The sequence below is a fragment of the Mauremys reevesii genome, linkage group 4, assembly GCF_016161935.1.
Source record: "Mauremys reevesii isolate NIE-2019 linkage group 4, ASM1616193v1, whole genome shotgun sequence".
Classification (NCBI taxonomy): Eukaryota; Metazoa; Chordata; order Testudines; family Geoemydidae; genus Mauremys; species Mauremys reevesii.
Genome location: NC_052626.1, coordinates 59048714 through 59065282, shown reverse-complemented (window position 1 = coordinate 59065282; position 16569 = coordinate 59048714). Strand labels below are relative to the sequence as shown.

The following is a 16569-nucleotide window of genomic DNA, read 5'->3' as shown; positions in this document are numbered from 1 at the left end:
AAGCTGAATATGAGTCAACAGTGTGCCCTTGTTGCCAAGAAGGCTAATGGCATTTTGGGTTGTATAAGTAGGGGCATTTCCAGCAGATCGAGGGATGTGATCATTCCCCTCTACTCAGCACTGGTGAGGCCTCATTTGGAGTACTGTGTCCAGTTTTGGGCCCCACACTACAAGAAGGATGTGGATAAATTGGAGAGAGTCCAGCGGAGGGCAACAAAAATGATTAGGGGGCTGGAGCACATGACTTATGAGGAGAGGCTGAGGGAACTGGGATTGTTTAGTCTGCAGAAGAGAAGAATGAGGGGGGATTTGATAGCTGCTTTCAACTACCTGAAAGGGGGTTCCAAAGAGGATGGATCTAGACTGTTCTCAGTGATAGAAGATGACAGAACAAGGAGTAATGGTCTCAAGTTGCAGAGGGGGAGGTTTAGGTTGGACATTAGGAAAAAAATTTTCACTAGTAGGGTGGTGAAGAACTGGAATGGGTTACCTAGGGAGGTAGTGGAATCTCCTTCCTTAGAGGTTTTTAAGGTCAGGCTTGACAAAGCCCTGGCTAGGACGATTTAGTTGGGTTTGGTCCCTGCTTTGAGCAGGGGGTTGGACTAGATGGCCTCCTGAGGCCCCTTCCAACCCTGAGATTCTATGATTCTATGATCAAGGGACGCAAGTACCTTTTGGCTGTGACCTGTCATGTGGAGATATTGTGGACACCAAAGTAATCCCCTGATGGTGTTTCTTTCTCTTGTTAGCCTGCAAGGACTTCTGCCAGGGCAAGATCATTCAGAGGGTGAGAGAGAGGATAGGCTGGCTATGCTAAAGGAGAGCAGAGCAGGACCAGGACAAGAAGCTGAAATAATATTTTCAGCATAGGCAAACAAGAATGGGGATGGGAGGAGATCTCCTAAGTATCAACATGAGGGTGTCTGTAATGGAAAAGTTGGGTCAGAGCACCAATGCACTGTATCCATCCACCTGCCACTGCCAATATGTGAGCTGGGAAATGGCAAACCCTTTCCATCATTATCACAATGCCTCTGACCATTTCTCCATGTCTCGCAGGAAGGTCACTTTGAGGATGCTAATAAACTAAAACAACTATTCCCATCAAGGGAAAATGTGATCAGGAAAGATTGGTGCCTTCACTCTCTCCTATCTCTTCTGTCTTCTTAGTAGCTGATCTTAAGAGGCGGTCAAGTTATTCATTGCCAAGAATATGCCTAGCAAATGTAGGCCTTTTGCTGCTTGCAAGTCATTTAGGAACCAATCCTGATTTCAGCAAATGTATTAGTTATTTATGATCTATTTGCTGGATTGTTTGGATGAACAGTTTTCACCCTGTGGGTTGCTCGAGAGCCATTCATCTTAGCTGTTTCCTATTGGTTATTCATGCTGTATGCTTGGTCACATACGCCACATGGTATTGTCTCTAGTACCTGATTAAATGAATGAAACATTTAAACAGGAAAATATCAAAAAGAAAATACAGAATAAGGCGCCTCTTATACAAATTTTCAGATGAAGGGTCGTTCATGCTAGAATTGATGAAACAGTCAGGATTCAAGAACATTTTCATGAATACCTGCCAGGCTGCCAGTCATCCAAATAGCCATGCAAACCAAATAACATGACCACTGTGAACAGCCGTGGAGTGAAGTCAGGCTGTTTGTTTGCAAATCCATTTTTCACTGTTTGCCACGGTTTACACTTTCCCATGTGGGGTTCTGGCATCAGCGAGTTAAAGGAAGTCATCGGGGGGGTGGGGGAGAGGGGAGTGTTTCTTTTAAAAAGGAGAGTGAGATCGAGAGGAGGACACAGGCTCTCAAATACCCTGTCTGGGCTTGGTATATTAGGCAGCCCGTGCTCTTGGCTGGGAGCCCAGACGAGGCTTTTGTAATCAAAACATGATCTTGTGTGCTGTGCAACCAGTGCTGAGAAAGGCCGTCTGATGGCTCTCCTCTTTTAGCTCTGCTTTGGAATCCGCCAGGCTACACCACCGAGGTCCAAAATGCAGCGATCTGTGAGTGCTGCCTTTGTTGTTACTGGGAGGGGAATGGGGGGGGATTCATTTCTCTTTTTAAAAAGCCAAGAAGTGACTTGCGCTCACTCTCTTTTTGTTGTTGTTGTTTTGGGGGGTTGTTTGTTGCCAACAGCTGTGTATCTAAAATGATCTGAGACGCGTGGGAGGGAGGGGAGTGGATTTCATATGCTGGATTTCATGTACTGATCACTGGGGCAGTTTGCGGTTGCTGGCTCAGGATGTTCTTATCCAGAAGGGTGGGGGCATTTGGAGGAAAAAACCCATAAAGCCAGGTCATGCTGGCCGGTACTCATCCTGGTACTGGAAGTCAGGGGGCTTTCAGCTACAGCTGTCAGATCAGAGGCCGAGAATATTTCTTAGAGAGCTTGTGCACTGGATTTCATAGAGAAATGCTAGTTTAGGGGCCTGTCTCTCTCTCCCTTTCCCTTCCCCCACCTTTTCTCTCTCTCTCACCCTCACTCCCTTCTGAGCTCTCACTTCAGAAACAGCTGATTGTGAAAGTCTGCAGGGAAAGATGCACATAGAAAGATGATTCCTGAGACAGGAGGTGCTCTCAAGCACTGATGAGTTGCATAATGGGGTGCGTGTGATAGGAGTGGGGGGATAGAATGCGACATTGCCTCTTGCTTCCCTCGCCTCCTTTTGTTACATTTTCATTTTTAATAGAAAGAGGTCTTTCTTTACAGTGCTCGCTCTCTGTCTCTGAGGCATCAGGCTCTGCTTTCTGATTCATAGCACACTGCACACTTGTTCTGCCAAACCCATTTATAACTCCCTGCTCTAGTCACTGTGACATACGGGTGCCTTGGTTCCCCGGAAGAGCTTTATGCCGGGTAGGGTGAAGTGTAGCCACTTTTCATCCTAAGTGGCAGTGCAGCCAGCATTCTTCCCAGCAGCTCAGGAATGGGCACATACCCTTGTTAGCGACTGGCTCTGAGCAGCAGCTAGTAAGAAAATGCTGACCGTGCTTGGGCGTACAATCAGTGCTCCCCAGAGAATCAATGTGAGGGCTCAAAATGCTGCTCTGCGTTTCTGTGGACAAGTTGTTTTTGTTCGGTTGCTATGTTTTTCTCAGTGGGGCGGGTGTGGATTTCCCTTTGCTTCCCCCAAGTATTTTGATGAAACTGAGCACCCCTCCCCATCACCCAAAAATAGGCTGAATAGCAGCAAAACTTTTCTAGCAGGGACATCTATCAGGCTGGAATAATCTCCCTAGGGAAATGGTGGAAGCCCTGTTGCTAGATTCATTTCAAACTGGACAAAACACTGACAAATATACAATAGGGAACAATCTTGCACAACCAGGGGAGGAACTAGATGACCTAACAGGTCTTTTGCAGTCCTGATTTGCCTTCTAAAAAAATCTGGGTTTGCAATGGCTTTCCTGGAATGCAGCTCTGCCGTTCTCCATTTTCGTGAAATTAAAAGTTAAAGGTGTATATTTCAAGGAACACAATACACTGATCCCACCCTAAAAAAGGCAACATGCCCACCACTCTGCAAATACATAACCTGCCAACTCAGCACACTCAGAACAGAGTCTGTTTAGGGTGACCCTAAATTCAGATTAAACCAGTCTTGCAAAATTATCATAAAATGTACCTTCCCAGGTGCAAAATCTGCTCACCTGCCACTAGATGATTGATGATAATGAAGAAAGAATATTTCAATCATCTGCAAAAATAAAAACAATTAAAAATGGCCCATTAGGAAAATTTTGCAGGACTGGCTTGCAAATTGTGGATCTTTATGAAGGACTGTTACAGCATCATTGAAAAAGTATGACTCTGTTACTGATGGAATTCATATTCAATCATGACACAAATGAAAATATGTTGAAACAGAATGGGAGGTACATTTTAGCAAACCAGTTTAGCTATCTTTTCCCTCACTGGTTTCTGACTAGCGACACATTCACTCCTGTTCCTTGATCCCATCACATCTTACAGTCTAGGTCCTGGTCATGCAATGAGCTCTATGCAGTCAGATCTCTGTGCCCACAGGGGAGCCCATTAATGTCAATGAGGCTCTTCTTGGGGCCAGAGGATCTGCCTGCATGGAGCTCATTGCAGGATCAGGGCCAAAGCACAACTCAATCAGTACTAGGATGGGAGACCCCCAAGGAACACTTAAGTGCTGCAGGAAGTGAGACTGGTGACCTAGCTGGCACCCTTCCCCACTGTGATGTTAAAAAAAATTGTGGTCCTGGCCCCCTCTAGTTACTAACGATCTCATAGCACTTTTTTTAAAGAGCAGTGGTATTAAATTCTGGCCAAATTCTAGTTTGGTAATTATTATTACTTGTTGTTTTGTATTATCACAGTATTTAGGCTCCGTAGTATGAAGTGCTGCACAAACACAAAACAAAAAGACAGTTGCTGCCCCAGACAGCTTACAACCCAAATATTCTGTTTGATCTGATCTATCATGGTGCTTGTATGGTGCCCTTCTCCTAGGTATCTGAATACCTCTCCAAATTATATGGACATATAATGAATTAATTTTCGCGGCTTACCTAAGGTTCTCCCTGCACTTTCAAATGGGCCTGGTGTTCCTCTTCACTTCTGTGATGCTTTAGGGAGCTCACCCAGACCAGTAAGGGGTTGTGTCACTGCCTGCCCAGTAACCCTGGGTGCTTCTGTGCTGTGCTGCTTTGGCTCCGAGTCCTGACAACAGCAGCTTCCTCCCAGCACAATGGCATGACGCTGACTGCCACCAGCCTGGTTACTCTGCCCTTCCAGTCCTCAGGCTCCCCAAAACTGTCTCCCCTGCAGTACCCAGTCCCTCTCTCTGCACCCTCACAGAAATGATCAAGTTTGCTGCTCCCGGAAAGAGAAAATACACAGCCCGCTCTTGGCTTCACTGGGGTTTACACGCCCTCTACTTCAATGCTCTGCACTGAGTTGGTTTATAGTAAACATGAAACAAGTTCATTAACAAAACGACATAGGCTTAAGTGACATGGAATTGGGACAGAAATGGTTACAAACAAACAAGACTTAAAATATGCTTCCAGCATTACAGTCTAACTTAACAAACTAGCATGGGCAGCACATGAATCACCCATCGGGGGAGGCTACCCCGCGGCTCCGCCCCTTCTACCCCCCGGCCCCTCCCGTGCCCTCCCCCACCAGATCCCAGAGTCCCCCGAATGCAGCTGCTGGCCTTTCTGCTCCAGCCCCAGGCCACTCAAATGCCCCCAACACCACAGTGCTGATGGGATCGCATCGTAATGCAGGCATGGGATGACAAGCAGTGGCTGCAGAACTTTAGGATGCTCAAGGCCACATTCCTGAATCTGTGTGCTGAGTTCGCCCCAGGACTCCAGCTCAGGGACAATGAAATGGAAGCTGCACTGGCAGTGGAGAAATGAGTGGCGATCACACTGTAGAAATGTGCAACACTGGATTGCTACAAATCAGTGGGAAAAATTATTTTGAAGTTGGAAAATCCACTGTGGGGGCCATTGTCATGCAAGTATGCAGGGCCATTAATCATCTCCTGCTACGAAGGTTTGTGATTCTTGGAAATGTGCAGGACATAGTGGATGGATTTGCAGCTATGGGGTTCCTGAACTGCGGTGGAGCGATAGATATCAAGCATATCCCTATTAGGGCACCAGACCACCTTGCTACAGAGTACATCAAACAGAAAGGGCTACTTTTCTATGGTTATGCAAGCATTGGTGGATCACCAGGGATACTTCACTGACATCAATGGGGGCTGGTCGGAGAAGGTGCATGATTCTCCCATCTTTAAGAACACAGGACTGTTCAGAAAGCTACAGGCAGGGAATTTCTTGCCCAACTGGCAGATTATCATTGGCAATGTTGAAATGCCAATAGTGATCCTGGAGAACCCAGCCTACCCCTTGCTCCCCTGGCTCATGAAGCTGTACACCAGTCACCTTGACAGCACCAAGGAAAGATTCAGCTACCAGCTCAGCAAATGCAGAATGACAGTTGAATGCGCTTATGGTAGACTGAAGGAACGCTGGCGCTGTGTACTCACAAGATTTGGTCTCAGTGAGAAAACTATCCCAATGGTTATAGCTGCCTGATGTGTCCTGCATAATATCTGTGAGGGGAAAAAGTTGCCACTAGGTTGGAAGTGGAGCAGCTGTCTGCTGAGCTTGACTAACCAGATATAAGGACTATCAGAAGAGCTTGGTGTGGAGCTATACAGCTCCAGGAGGCTTTGAAAGAGCACTTTAACAGTGAACCACAGTAATGGGTTATGGTGTATTGTGCTCTACCTGGCCCTGCAGTTTGGGGGCCTGTTAGGAATTGTGTGGTGCTTGCTGTACATTTATAACTATTTCACTGTTTGTCACAGATTCTGTTTACAATCACAAAGTTTACAATCACAGGTGAATGGGTGCTTTCAGTACCACCAGCCATACTGCAGAATATGTTAGGAACCAATAAAGATGAATTATTCTACTTTTATTGAGTAACAAAAACATTTCAAATAATTTTGTGCAAGTTAAAAGCAAATACATTAAAACCTTAACAAATTTATGGAACATAATTTAAAGAAGGGGAAGGAACATTCATGTCCATTTTAGCTACATATACATCAACCGTGGCTCTTACTGGCCAATGTATGAGAAGTTGTGGTTGTCAGTGTCCCCCGAAGTGAAGTGGTGGGGTATGGATGTGTCCTCCAATGCCATGTGGAATGTTGAGAGGGATGTAGGGAGGTGCTGCAGTGGAGTTTTCCATGAGTCTGCAGCATCTGTGTTTGCTACCAGAGAAGACCCATCTCCCAGTCTGACTTCTGGGCTTTTCTCCTGTCCACTCTTTCATTCTCACACAGTCGGCAATGTTCACCCCTCAGGCCCTCTGTTCAGTCTGATGCAGCACTGGCTTGCAGGAATTTACTGAACATGTCAGTCTGAGTCCTCTTCTTTCTCCTCCTTATCTGGCTCAATATTTCCACGGATCTAGAGGAGGAACCTCAAGGCCACAACAGCAGCAGCTTCAGATAATACACAGAGAGTGACTGTCAGTATAGTCACAATGGAAAATGAAAGTTAAGATTCAGAAGTCCTTCCCTTGCTCCCCTAAAGTTTTAAACACAACATACTTATTGCAACTTCTGCTTTGGAATGCTTGTGCATGGTGCCACTCACAGCACCAGCCATAAGTATGGTTCACCAGGGGTGAGAGAACTGAGGATGGAATTGCTCAGTTGCATGAAATATGATAGGGCAATGGCACTGAATGCTGCACCATTTTCCACAGGCAGTGGGGATTTTAGCTGAGATCTCACTCCTGAGTTTTACAAAAGCAGAGCTGCTGCTGCTGTCCTGAAACTGCCCAGGCCCAAAGACTGTTTACTGCAATGGTGCCCGACGAAGTTATCACTGACTGGCATGGGAAAGAGTCCTTCCGCAGAGGGAGAAATAAGGTTGCCCTCCCTAGAAGCCTTCAGCAGAGGATTGCAGAGTACCTCCATGAAAGTTTCATCAAGCTCAGACAGGAGGATGCACGGGATGTCTCTGTGTACATAAACAAACTGCTCCGCATCCCACCCCCACAGTCTAACTCTACAGGGGAATGACAAGCAGATAACAACTCTACCTGTGTTGTACTTATACCTCTTCTAGTATGAGTAAACTAATGAAAAGTCACTAGATGTGTCCTGTTAAGTTACGGGTGCCATCAATACATCATTGTAACTGGAAATAAATTTACACACTTACCCAAGGTTACTTCCCCTGCATTGGGCTCGCCCATGTTTGACTGCCAGGACTGACTGTGGAGGAGTCTCAAACAGCTTCTGGCTCGCAGCATAGCTTGACCTTCCTGTTGCATGTCCCCCATCCTCCTCCTCCTCGTCGGCACCAGGGCCTGTGACACAAACCTAGCCCAATGATGGACCTGGTGGAAGGAGGAGTTCGAGCTGTTCATAGGCCTGGCCATACAGGATGACACAGCTGGAAAGTAAAATTGTTATTTGACCTCACTGGGGAACAAGGCAGAGAAGTCTGCAGCACTCTGAAACTCACCCCTGCCTCAAGCCTCGCAGTAGTACAGTCCTAGGAGCCCTGGGAACGTATTGCTCCCCAAAGCAGAATGAAACTGTGGAGTGACACAGAGACCAGTCCAAAGGGGAGGGGAAAGACCCCTTATGTTACTGCCTTACACACACTGGCTGCTACATGAAATTCTGGGGACTTGACAGACTTCCTAATTCAAAACAGGATAGTCTATGACACTTGGGATCACCACCTGTGGGAGTGGCTGCTCCAGGAAGGCAATCTCACATTAGACAAATGCTTAGACATGGGCTGCAGCGGAAATGTCAAGAGAAAGGATGAAAGCCCTTGGAGGCACAAACACCTCCAGAAGTACATGGAGGGAGGCAACAGCAGAGGTCAGCAGGTGGCCAGTGGTCCGTACCCATAGTGAGATGAATTTACTGTGTGAGACAGCAGGAGAAGGTATCGGACATGCGCCCCGCACAATGACAGCACTGCAAGGAATGTGGCAAGCTGAACCATTTTAGCCGTGTGCGCACAAGCAGAGGAAGGTCCCAGAAAGATTCAGTCAGACTTGTCCAAGAGGGGGATCATGGGCAGCGGATATCAAAGGCAGGTGAAGGCTCAGTCTACCCAAACTGCCTGTGTGGCCACACCCATACTCCCCCCACCCCTAGGTTCCCCCCTGCTTCCCGCCGTGCTCTGCTGCAACACTTGGCCGGGGTCCCAGGCCAGCGGTGCTGGAACCGGGGGAGACAGGGGGCAATAGCCCTCCCACTTTTTGAAAGTGGACGGGTCTGGCCCATCCACTTTTCACTAAGGTGAACCCCTTCCCCTCCTTTTCCTCCCGAGTCCCCATCCCCGGCCAGACCAGCTTGGAGCCCGGCCTGGGAGCCCGGGCAGCTGTGGGGAGTTGTGACAGACCCTCCAGCTACCCGGGGGTGGGCTGAGAGCAGTCCCTGGCCCGTGTCCCTACTCCCCGGGCTCCCCAGGCGCCCAGGCAGGAGGAGGGTCCGTGACTCCACGCTGGCTTCCCACAGCTACCTGTGGGGCAGGGCCTCGGAGCCGCAGCCCAGCCCTGGTAAGAGCTATGCAGGCACTGCCCCGGGTGGGTGGGCGGGGAGCCTGGGGGGCTGGGACATGGGCTGAGGGCTGCTTGGGCCCCCGCATCGTGGGCAGGTGGAGGGTCCACGGCTCTCACCATATCTGGGCTGTGGCTCTGAGGCCCACCCCTGGCTGGAGCTGAGTTGGGGAGAGCTGCGTGGGCAGCTGTGGGGAGACTGGGTCCCTCCGCCTGCCCTGGGCGGGGGGCCTGGGACACAGGCAGGGGGCTGCCTTCGTCTCCCCCTCGGGCGGTGCCCCCCCCCCCACTTTTGGGAAGGCTCTAGTGCCCTTGCCCTGGGCTGGGGCTAGTGGGGGCCAGCCTGCAGCTAGGGACTCCGGGCAGCTGGAGCCAGTGCTCATGCTGCCTGGCCACCCAGCGCTCCTGGGTGGGGGTGTGGGCCACTCTCAGCTGCCTGCCCACCCGCCGTTCCGGGGCTTGGGCTAGGGGCTGCACTGCCTGCCCGCCCGCCCTCTGGGCTCCAGTGGGAGAAAGTGGGACGGAGGGGTGGGGCCCTGGGAAGAAGGGGGGGCGGCCAGGGGCTAGCCTCCCCAAGCCCGCGGTTCACCCACCAGCTATGAGGGGGATGGTGCCTCAGACAGTGTTGTCATCTTGACCCTGTCCTTGAGTCTGAGAGCATATCAGGTTCAGGCTTTTAGGAAGGAAATCAACAAGGGACAACACCAACCTCAGTGCAAGCAACAATGTTAACAGGGAAACGCCCCATGTGAGTTCAGCTGGTTAGCAGGGCCACCTGCAATGTGATTCCTCGGGGTGAATTGGACCTGAACACACCCATTACAAAGACCAAGCAGAATCTAATAATGTACAATGAGATCATAATGAAGCCCATAGGAAAATGTGACTGTGACCCTAAGAGAACCACACTGCCAGATGGCAAGGAGCTCCCTGGTATGTAACAATAAATCTCAGCCGGTCTGACTAGCTCAATACACCTCACAGATTGTTGTCATGATATCCACATAAAAAGTGCCATGTAATATATCATTTGAAAACTAACAACATACTGGTCATTAATATCACTGTGAAATGTATGTAACAACACTGTATGTGAAATTCTGGATTCTCTCTGATATTATGTTTTGGAGTGACGGAGGTTTTTTTCCAGACAAAGGAGGAAGCCAAACACCTCTTTGGCTCAGTTCCAAATCAAGCCAGGTTTAACCAGAGATAGGGACAGTGGGCAATTCATTTGCATCAGATATTGCAGGAAGATCATTTGCTTTGTAAATCACAGAAGACTGCAAAATTGGCATGGGCTCTATGGTGAACACAGAAAGCTGAGCTTTCTGACTTTGAAGACAAAAATAAATTTTGGGGATGTATGGAAAACGCTGGAAAAATTTGGGGATCCATCGCCTGAGAGAACAAAGAAGCCAGGGTTTTGCTGCACATCTGTTCATATTTTACTAGCCTAGAATTGGCTACTGACAAGTTATTTTAGATTTTTCAGTAGATGCTGTAGGGGCCGCTGGTTTTGTCTTTTTTTGTTTGCTTGTTTGGGACTAAATCTTTGTCTAAACTTGTCTAAGGTGTTGGAGACTGCATCTGCTGCGTCATAAGCTGTGGAACGAGGACTTGAACCCTCCCATTGTATTTGTATTGTCTCGTTACAGCTGCCCACAGCCTCCAGCGTTTGTCTGGGTAGCTAAAGACCTGGCAAGGAGATTCCTGTTTACTGTTCACATAGCCGTTTATAAAAATGCTTTGGGATGCAAGATGCTATAGAAATCTAAGAGACCACTAAGGCCTGGTCTACACTGGGGGCGGGGGGGTCGAACTAAGGTACGCAAGTTCAGCTACGCGAATAGCGTAGCTGAACTCGAACTACCTTAGTTCGAACTACTCACTCGTCCAGACGCCGCGGGATCGAAGTCCGCGGCTCCCCTGGCGACTCCGCCACCGCCGTTCGCGGTGGTGGAGTTCTGGAGTCGACGGGAGTGCGTTCGGAGTTCGATATATCGCGTCTAGATGAGACGCGATATATCGAACTCCAAGAAGTCGAACGCTACAGCCTTGGACTGTTTCTGTGGCCATTAGTCAGATAGGTGCCCCTTGTATAATTATATTCCTGTGGCTATAAAGTGAATCAGCTTTAGATTGGATCCCTAAATTTTACTTTTTCCTTCGAGAGATTTTGTGCTGATGCCCCATGCCTCGAGCTTTTGGAGGGTATCCTCAAAGGGATGTGCATAGACGTGACTCGCAGAAAGCACTTTCAAGTATCAGAGGGGTAGCCGTGTTAGTCTGGTTCTGTAGAAGCAGCAAAGAATCCTGTGGTACCTTATAGACTAACAGATGTTTTGCAGCATGAGCTTTCGTGGGTGAATGCTTGCATCCGAAGAAGTGGGTATTCACCCACGAAAGCTCATGCTGCAAAACATCTGTTAGTCTATAAGGTGCCACAGGATTCTTTGCTGCTTCTACAGAAAGCACTTTCAACACTGAGCTAAACTAGTGTGATTCCAGGGCCGGTGCAAGGAAGTTTCACGCCCTAGGCGAAACTTCCACCTTGCACCTCCCCCCACAACCCTGCGGCAGCTCCCCGCCCTCCCCCCACCCTGAGGTCCCCCCCCACGGCAGCTCCCACCCCCCTGGGGAGCCGTGCGGCACCTCCCCACCCCAGCTCACCTCTGCTCCACTTCCGCCCCGAGCCGCCCCCGCTCTAATTCTCCTCCCAAACAGCTGATTGGCACCACAAGCCTGGGAGGCGGGAGAAGTGGAGCAGTGACTGCACGCTCGGGGAGGAACGCTGTAAAAAAAAAAATTAGGGGCGCTGCTTTTTGGCGCCCCAAAATCTTGGCGCCCTAGGCAACCGCCTAGTTCACCTTAATGGTAGCACCGGCCCTGTGTGATTCTGAGGGGCAGCATTGCCAGAACTAACACAAAATGCTCTAGTGTTAGTAGTGCAGGAGGTGCTGCTCAGCCTGGTAATGACTGTTATCGTTCTATAGGGCACTCTAAACTGAGGGCTAATAGTGAGCCAAGGCAGTGATTTGCATCTTACAGGCTGGGAAAACCAGCCACATTGTGGTCTGTAGTTCCCAGGACCCTTTCTATGTCATAGGGTAGGGAACGGAGAAGTTGTGACCAGAGGAAGCAGGAGTTTAGTTCTACAGCTTCTCTTCAGTGAATATGTTAAATGTGAAACCTTCACCAGCTCAAGGCATAAGGAATGGTGAGTGTTGGTCTTGCTACAACCTGGCTTTCTTTTATTATAGAACAGCAGCTGTGAAATGTTGCCCTAAGCTAACACCTGCTTAATGAGAGGTTGGTGATAGTTTCATTAAATGCATTTCTAACTCCCTTAAGGCTTTTCTTATTCTATTTATTACTCTTACACATAACAGAATGCAGATAACATATCTGATGACTCACAAGGCAGATCTACAGAATATGATCAAAGGGAATAGAGTCCAGCTTTAAAAAGCAGGTTGATGCCAAAGCAGTAAAGTGGTGGCACTGTACACTCAAGCTTGCAGTGCTCACAAATCCAACACAATCAACTTGCTATGCCCACAAACCCAATATTCACATCCCTCCCTTTGCCCCTCAGCCCTTGTTACTTGGTTGTGTGTGTGAACAGAGCAGAACAGTGAATTTGCCGTGATCTCTGAAGCATTCAGCTACTCTGGTGACTTATAAGCATTATAAAAACACCTTTTAAAAAAGCAAACTGATGTAGCACTTCAGAAATCTTAGCAATTTCATCTGTCTGCTTCACTCAAACACAGACTAGAGCAGAGTCTAGAAAAATGTGCCAGTATGTTATATTGATGTGTACCCGTAACAGTCAAATTGGACTAGCTGTTGTTGGCTCACTGAGTCAGCACTTTGTTCCGGGGGTTGCTATCTGGTACTCCAGAATTTTTCAAATGTACATCTGTAAGCCCTTCGGTTGCCAAGATACCCATCAAAATGCAAACAGAATGGGGAGTGTGCTTGAGAGAGACTGACATCATAATTCAAAGAGTTGTGAACTACCCCATTCAACTGAATAGGGTGCTAGCACGGAAACCTAACAACGATGATTTAACTACTTCATTGCTGATCAAAACATATAAGAAAAGAGAGGGACAACTCTGTTATGATGAATTCAGCCTACTGCGAGTAGCATCTTGTTTTGGTCTTTTAAGTAGACAGAGCTTGGTTGTGGGCAGAGCTTGGTACAGGACCATTCCTTTTTTCTGCCCAGTGTGACCCTCTACCTCTCGTTGATAAAAACAGAGTGAAGGGGCATTGTGGGCTGTAGGTGGAGTCAGAAAAACTGTCCTTGTATCATCAGGCTGCCACGGTGGATGATGCCGTGCTGCGGAAGAAAGAGCAGAAAGATGTTGAACTGGATAAGAAAATCCTGGCTTTGCGGAAAAAGAATGAAGCTCTCATACGAAGGTACCAGGTAAGTTTGCCCCACTGCCTGCCTAGATTTTATCTTCTTCAGCCCCATGTCAGAGCCATCTCCCCTAACACTAACCAATGTGTCTGCTGAATGTTGCCCATTTTAATAAATCCTGGCAGGGATGTGGAACCTCGCTAGATAAGATCCATCACATTGGAAAGTGTTCAGGTTCTGCCCTTGCGTATGGCTGCTTAATGGCAACTGGCTTCAGAAGGAGTTGTGCATGACCATGCAAGGGCATGTGTTTAGGAAGACAACATTTAGAAATATGCATGAGCTCATTGGATCAGATCCTCAGTTGCCATGAATGAGCCTAGCTCCATTGATTGCACAGGAGTTTTGCCAATGTACAGCAGTTGAAGATCCGTCTGACTATTGGAGTTGGGGTTACATTACCAGGCAGAACTTTACTTCCTCAATCCCCCATCTCTCTCTCTCTCTCGCCCTTCACCCTCACATCTTTCTTGCATCTTTTTTTACTTCTTTCCTATCCTTCTCTGCTCTTTCTGGCTTTACCCCTTCTCACACTATGTCCACCTACATATAACTTGCTTTCTCCATTCATCCCCACATGGGGTTTCTCTCTGGCTTTCTATTCCCCCTCCTTCTCCCATCTATCTTGGCTTCTCCCTTTTTGCCCCTTATCTTTCCTATTGCCCCAGTCTTGTTTTCCTGTGTATCTAGGAGGATCTAGACTCTTTTGAGCCTCCAAAAAAATCTTTTGCAATCTCCTCTTCCCTTGATTACAGGGGATCCCTTATCCTTTCCATTGCTGCTGGATGGGCCAACAGACTAACTCCATATTTTGTTGTCTCTCTCCTTGCATTCTTGCTCTCCATTACCATGCCCTGCATTAAATGATCCAATGATTAAATGATTCATGCAGAGCACTGACACATTCAGCAGAAGTGCCAGGAGGCAAGGTAGGAAAGAGGTGTTGGCTTTGTCAAGGAGCACAGCTGGGATGGGGCAGTCTCTGTGTGCTGGCTCCCGTACTGAGATAGACCTTTAAAAATTAGCTCCGTTTGTGGTGCAGTCAGCATCTGCCAATGTTACTGCGGACTAGCTGGGGCCCTATGCCAGGCCATATACTAAACGTAGGCTTCATTAGCCCATTGGTTATTTCAGCCCTGGTCACCTAGGTAGGAAAAAGAACTTCCAGCCACGTCTTATTTTTCTCCCTGGATAAATATCTTGTGTGCTGAGAAAGTCTGAAAAAGAAGAAATATTGCTCACCATGGCAGGAGCCTCCTCTTCTTGGCTGAAGATGTTCCCCCAGCACGAGAGATGGTCAGCAACCAAGGTCCAACACCTTAGGGCTTGGGAGTATTTCTGATTTAACCTGAACCCAAATCCAAATTTGGCAAGTAGCCTCTGGTTCAGCAATCGGCTGAACCAACCCCCAAGATTAAACTTTGGGGTGTTTGAAATTTGGATCCAGATTTGAATGATTAAGAGTGATTAAATGCCGTGCCTTTCCTCAGCAGGCATCCATACTTTACCTCCTTGCCACATAAAGCCTGCATGGACTCCCCCTTCCTTCTGACTGCAAGGAAAATGGGCACAATGAAAGGCTATGGGAAGGCTTAAATGTCACGCATGGTCGGGGAAAGGAACTGACAACCATGTGTCAATCAATTCCCTAGCCTCCATCACTTGGCTTGTGGAGTAGGAATCCAGGCCTCAGTTTCCCTCTCTAGGCTCACCGAAAATGCCCCCTCCTACTCGCTATGTGGTTCAAGTAACATTCCCACCCTTGGGACCTGGTTCCTAGACACAATGCCATTAGTAAAAGTAGCTCCTCCCCTGGGCAGCAGGGTTCACAAACTGGGCATAGTCCTTTCTGCCCCCTTGGCTTCGGAGCTTGTGCAACATAAACAGTTCCCCCTCTCTTCCCCTGGAGCCAGGTCTCACAGCCTTCTCCAGGCTCCATAAGCAATCAGCCCTCTGCTTGGCTCATAGTCTCATTGCCTGGTGCAGGATGCTCTGCAGCTCAGCCCCATCTCGGTTTTCTAGTCCATCAGCCTCTCTGCCTGGCTGCTATGGAGAGCCCTATATTTCCACAGGCCCAGGTCTCTCTCCCCGGCTACCCACCTGGTCCATGTGGTAAGCCCCCTCCCAGGTCATTGCCCAGCCCTGGAACTTTCCTCTCTGCTGTTCCTGTCTGAGGGTACCTCTACACTGGAGCTGGGAGCATGTGTCCCAGCTTGGTTGAACAGACACACACTAGCTGTGCTCAAGCTAGTGCACTAAAAATAACCGTGTAGTCAGGGGTAGCACGGATGGCAGATTGGGCTAGCTGCCTGAGTACAAAACTGCCCTGGACCCGCTGCGTATGTACCCTGGCAGCTAGCTCAAACCGCCCTGCTACACTGCTATATTTAGTGAGCTAGCTCATCTGTCTACCTGAGCTGGGAAGCATGCTCCCAGCTGCAGTGTAGACGTATCTGGAGCAGGGGCGCTAGAACAATTTGTATAGTGGGGGTGCTGAGAGCCACTGAACCAAACTGTAAAACCTGTATATGATGGAAACCACTTCAAGCCAGGGGATGTGGCAGCACCTCCCGAACTTTTAGTTCCATCACCTATGACGCAGAGAGACAGGAAGCCTTGTCCTATAGATCACATGCTTGTTCCTTGTCAGATACCCTGGGACTACAGTTCCCAGTTCTAAAGGCCTGGGGCTGCTAACAGATGACCAGGGAGCACATGCACTCAAGGAACAGAACTCTGGTACACCTTTCTTGGAGAACAAGCTGTGCTGAGAGTGCACTGACAAAAGACACACAGCAAGTCAACTTTCTTTCAGAATGTTGGTTGGCCCCACGTACTCCCCAGTAGGAATGCAAAATAGGAAAATGGGCCATGACTGTACCAAGCCTGAGGTCCCAGTGAGCGTAGAAATCACCTGGCCTTTGCTTCTGTGGTTCATTATGGCGGCTCTGGCCCCCTGATGTTGTACATGCAAAGCTCATGGCCCTTTCCTCTCCCTGCCTGAGTGGGTTTGATTCATCACAGGCCTT

General features: G+C 48.5%; 1 protein-coding gene and 1 long non-coding RNA gene across 3 annotated transcripts in view; one reads left to right on the top strand and one right to left on the bottom strand.

The window, feature by feature from the left end:
• Nucleotides 1-1798: 1798 nt before the first annotated feature.
• CCDC9B (coiled-coil domain containing 9B) overlaps nt 1799-16569 on the top strand; it is a 101690-nt gene continuing 86919 nt past the window's right edge. For both annotated transcript variants that reach the window (XM_039534844.1, XM_039534845.1), the window contains exons 1-2: nt 1799-2017; nt 13433-13546. In XM_039534844.1, the coding sequence (XP_039390778.1) occupies nt 2006-2017; nt 13433-13546 (126 nt within the window). In that variant the 5' untranslated portion in view covers nt 1799-2005. The remainder of the gene's footprint in view (nt 2018-13432; nt 13547-16569) is intronic.
• LOC120403589 overlaps nt 6597-16569 on the bottom strand; it is a 33621-nt gene continuing 23648 nt past the window's right edge. Inside the window, exons 2-3 of the long non-coding RNA XR_005597608.1 lie at nt 7746-7979; nt 6597-7018 (exon numbers count right to left, since the gene is read on the bottom strand). This is a non-coding gene — a long non-coding RNA (uncharacterized LOC120403589). The remainder of the gene's footprint in view (nt 7019-7745; nt 7980-16569) is intronic.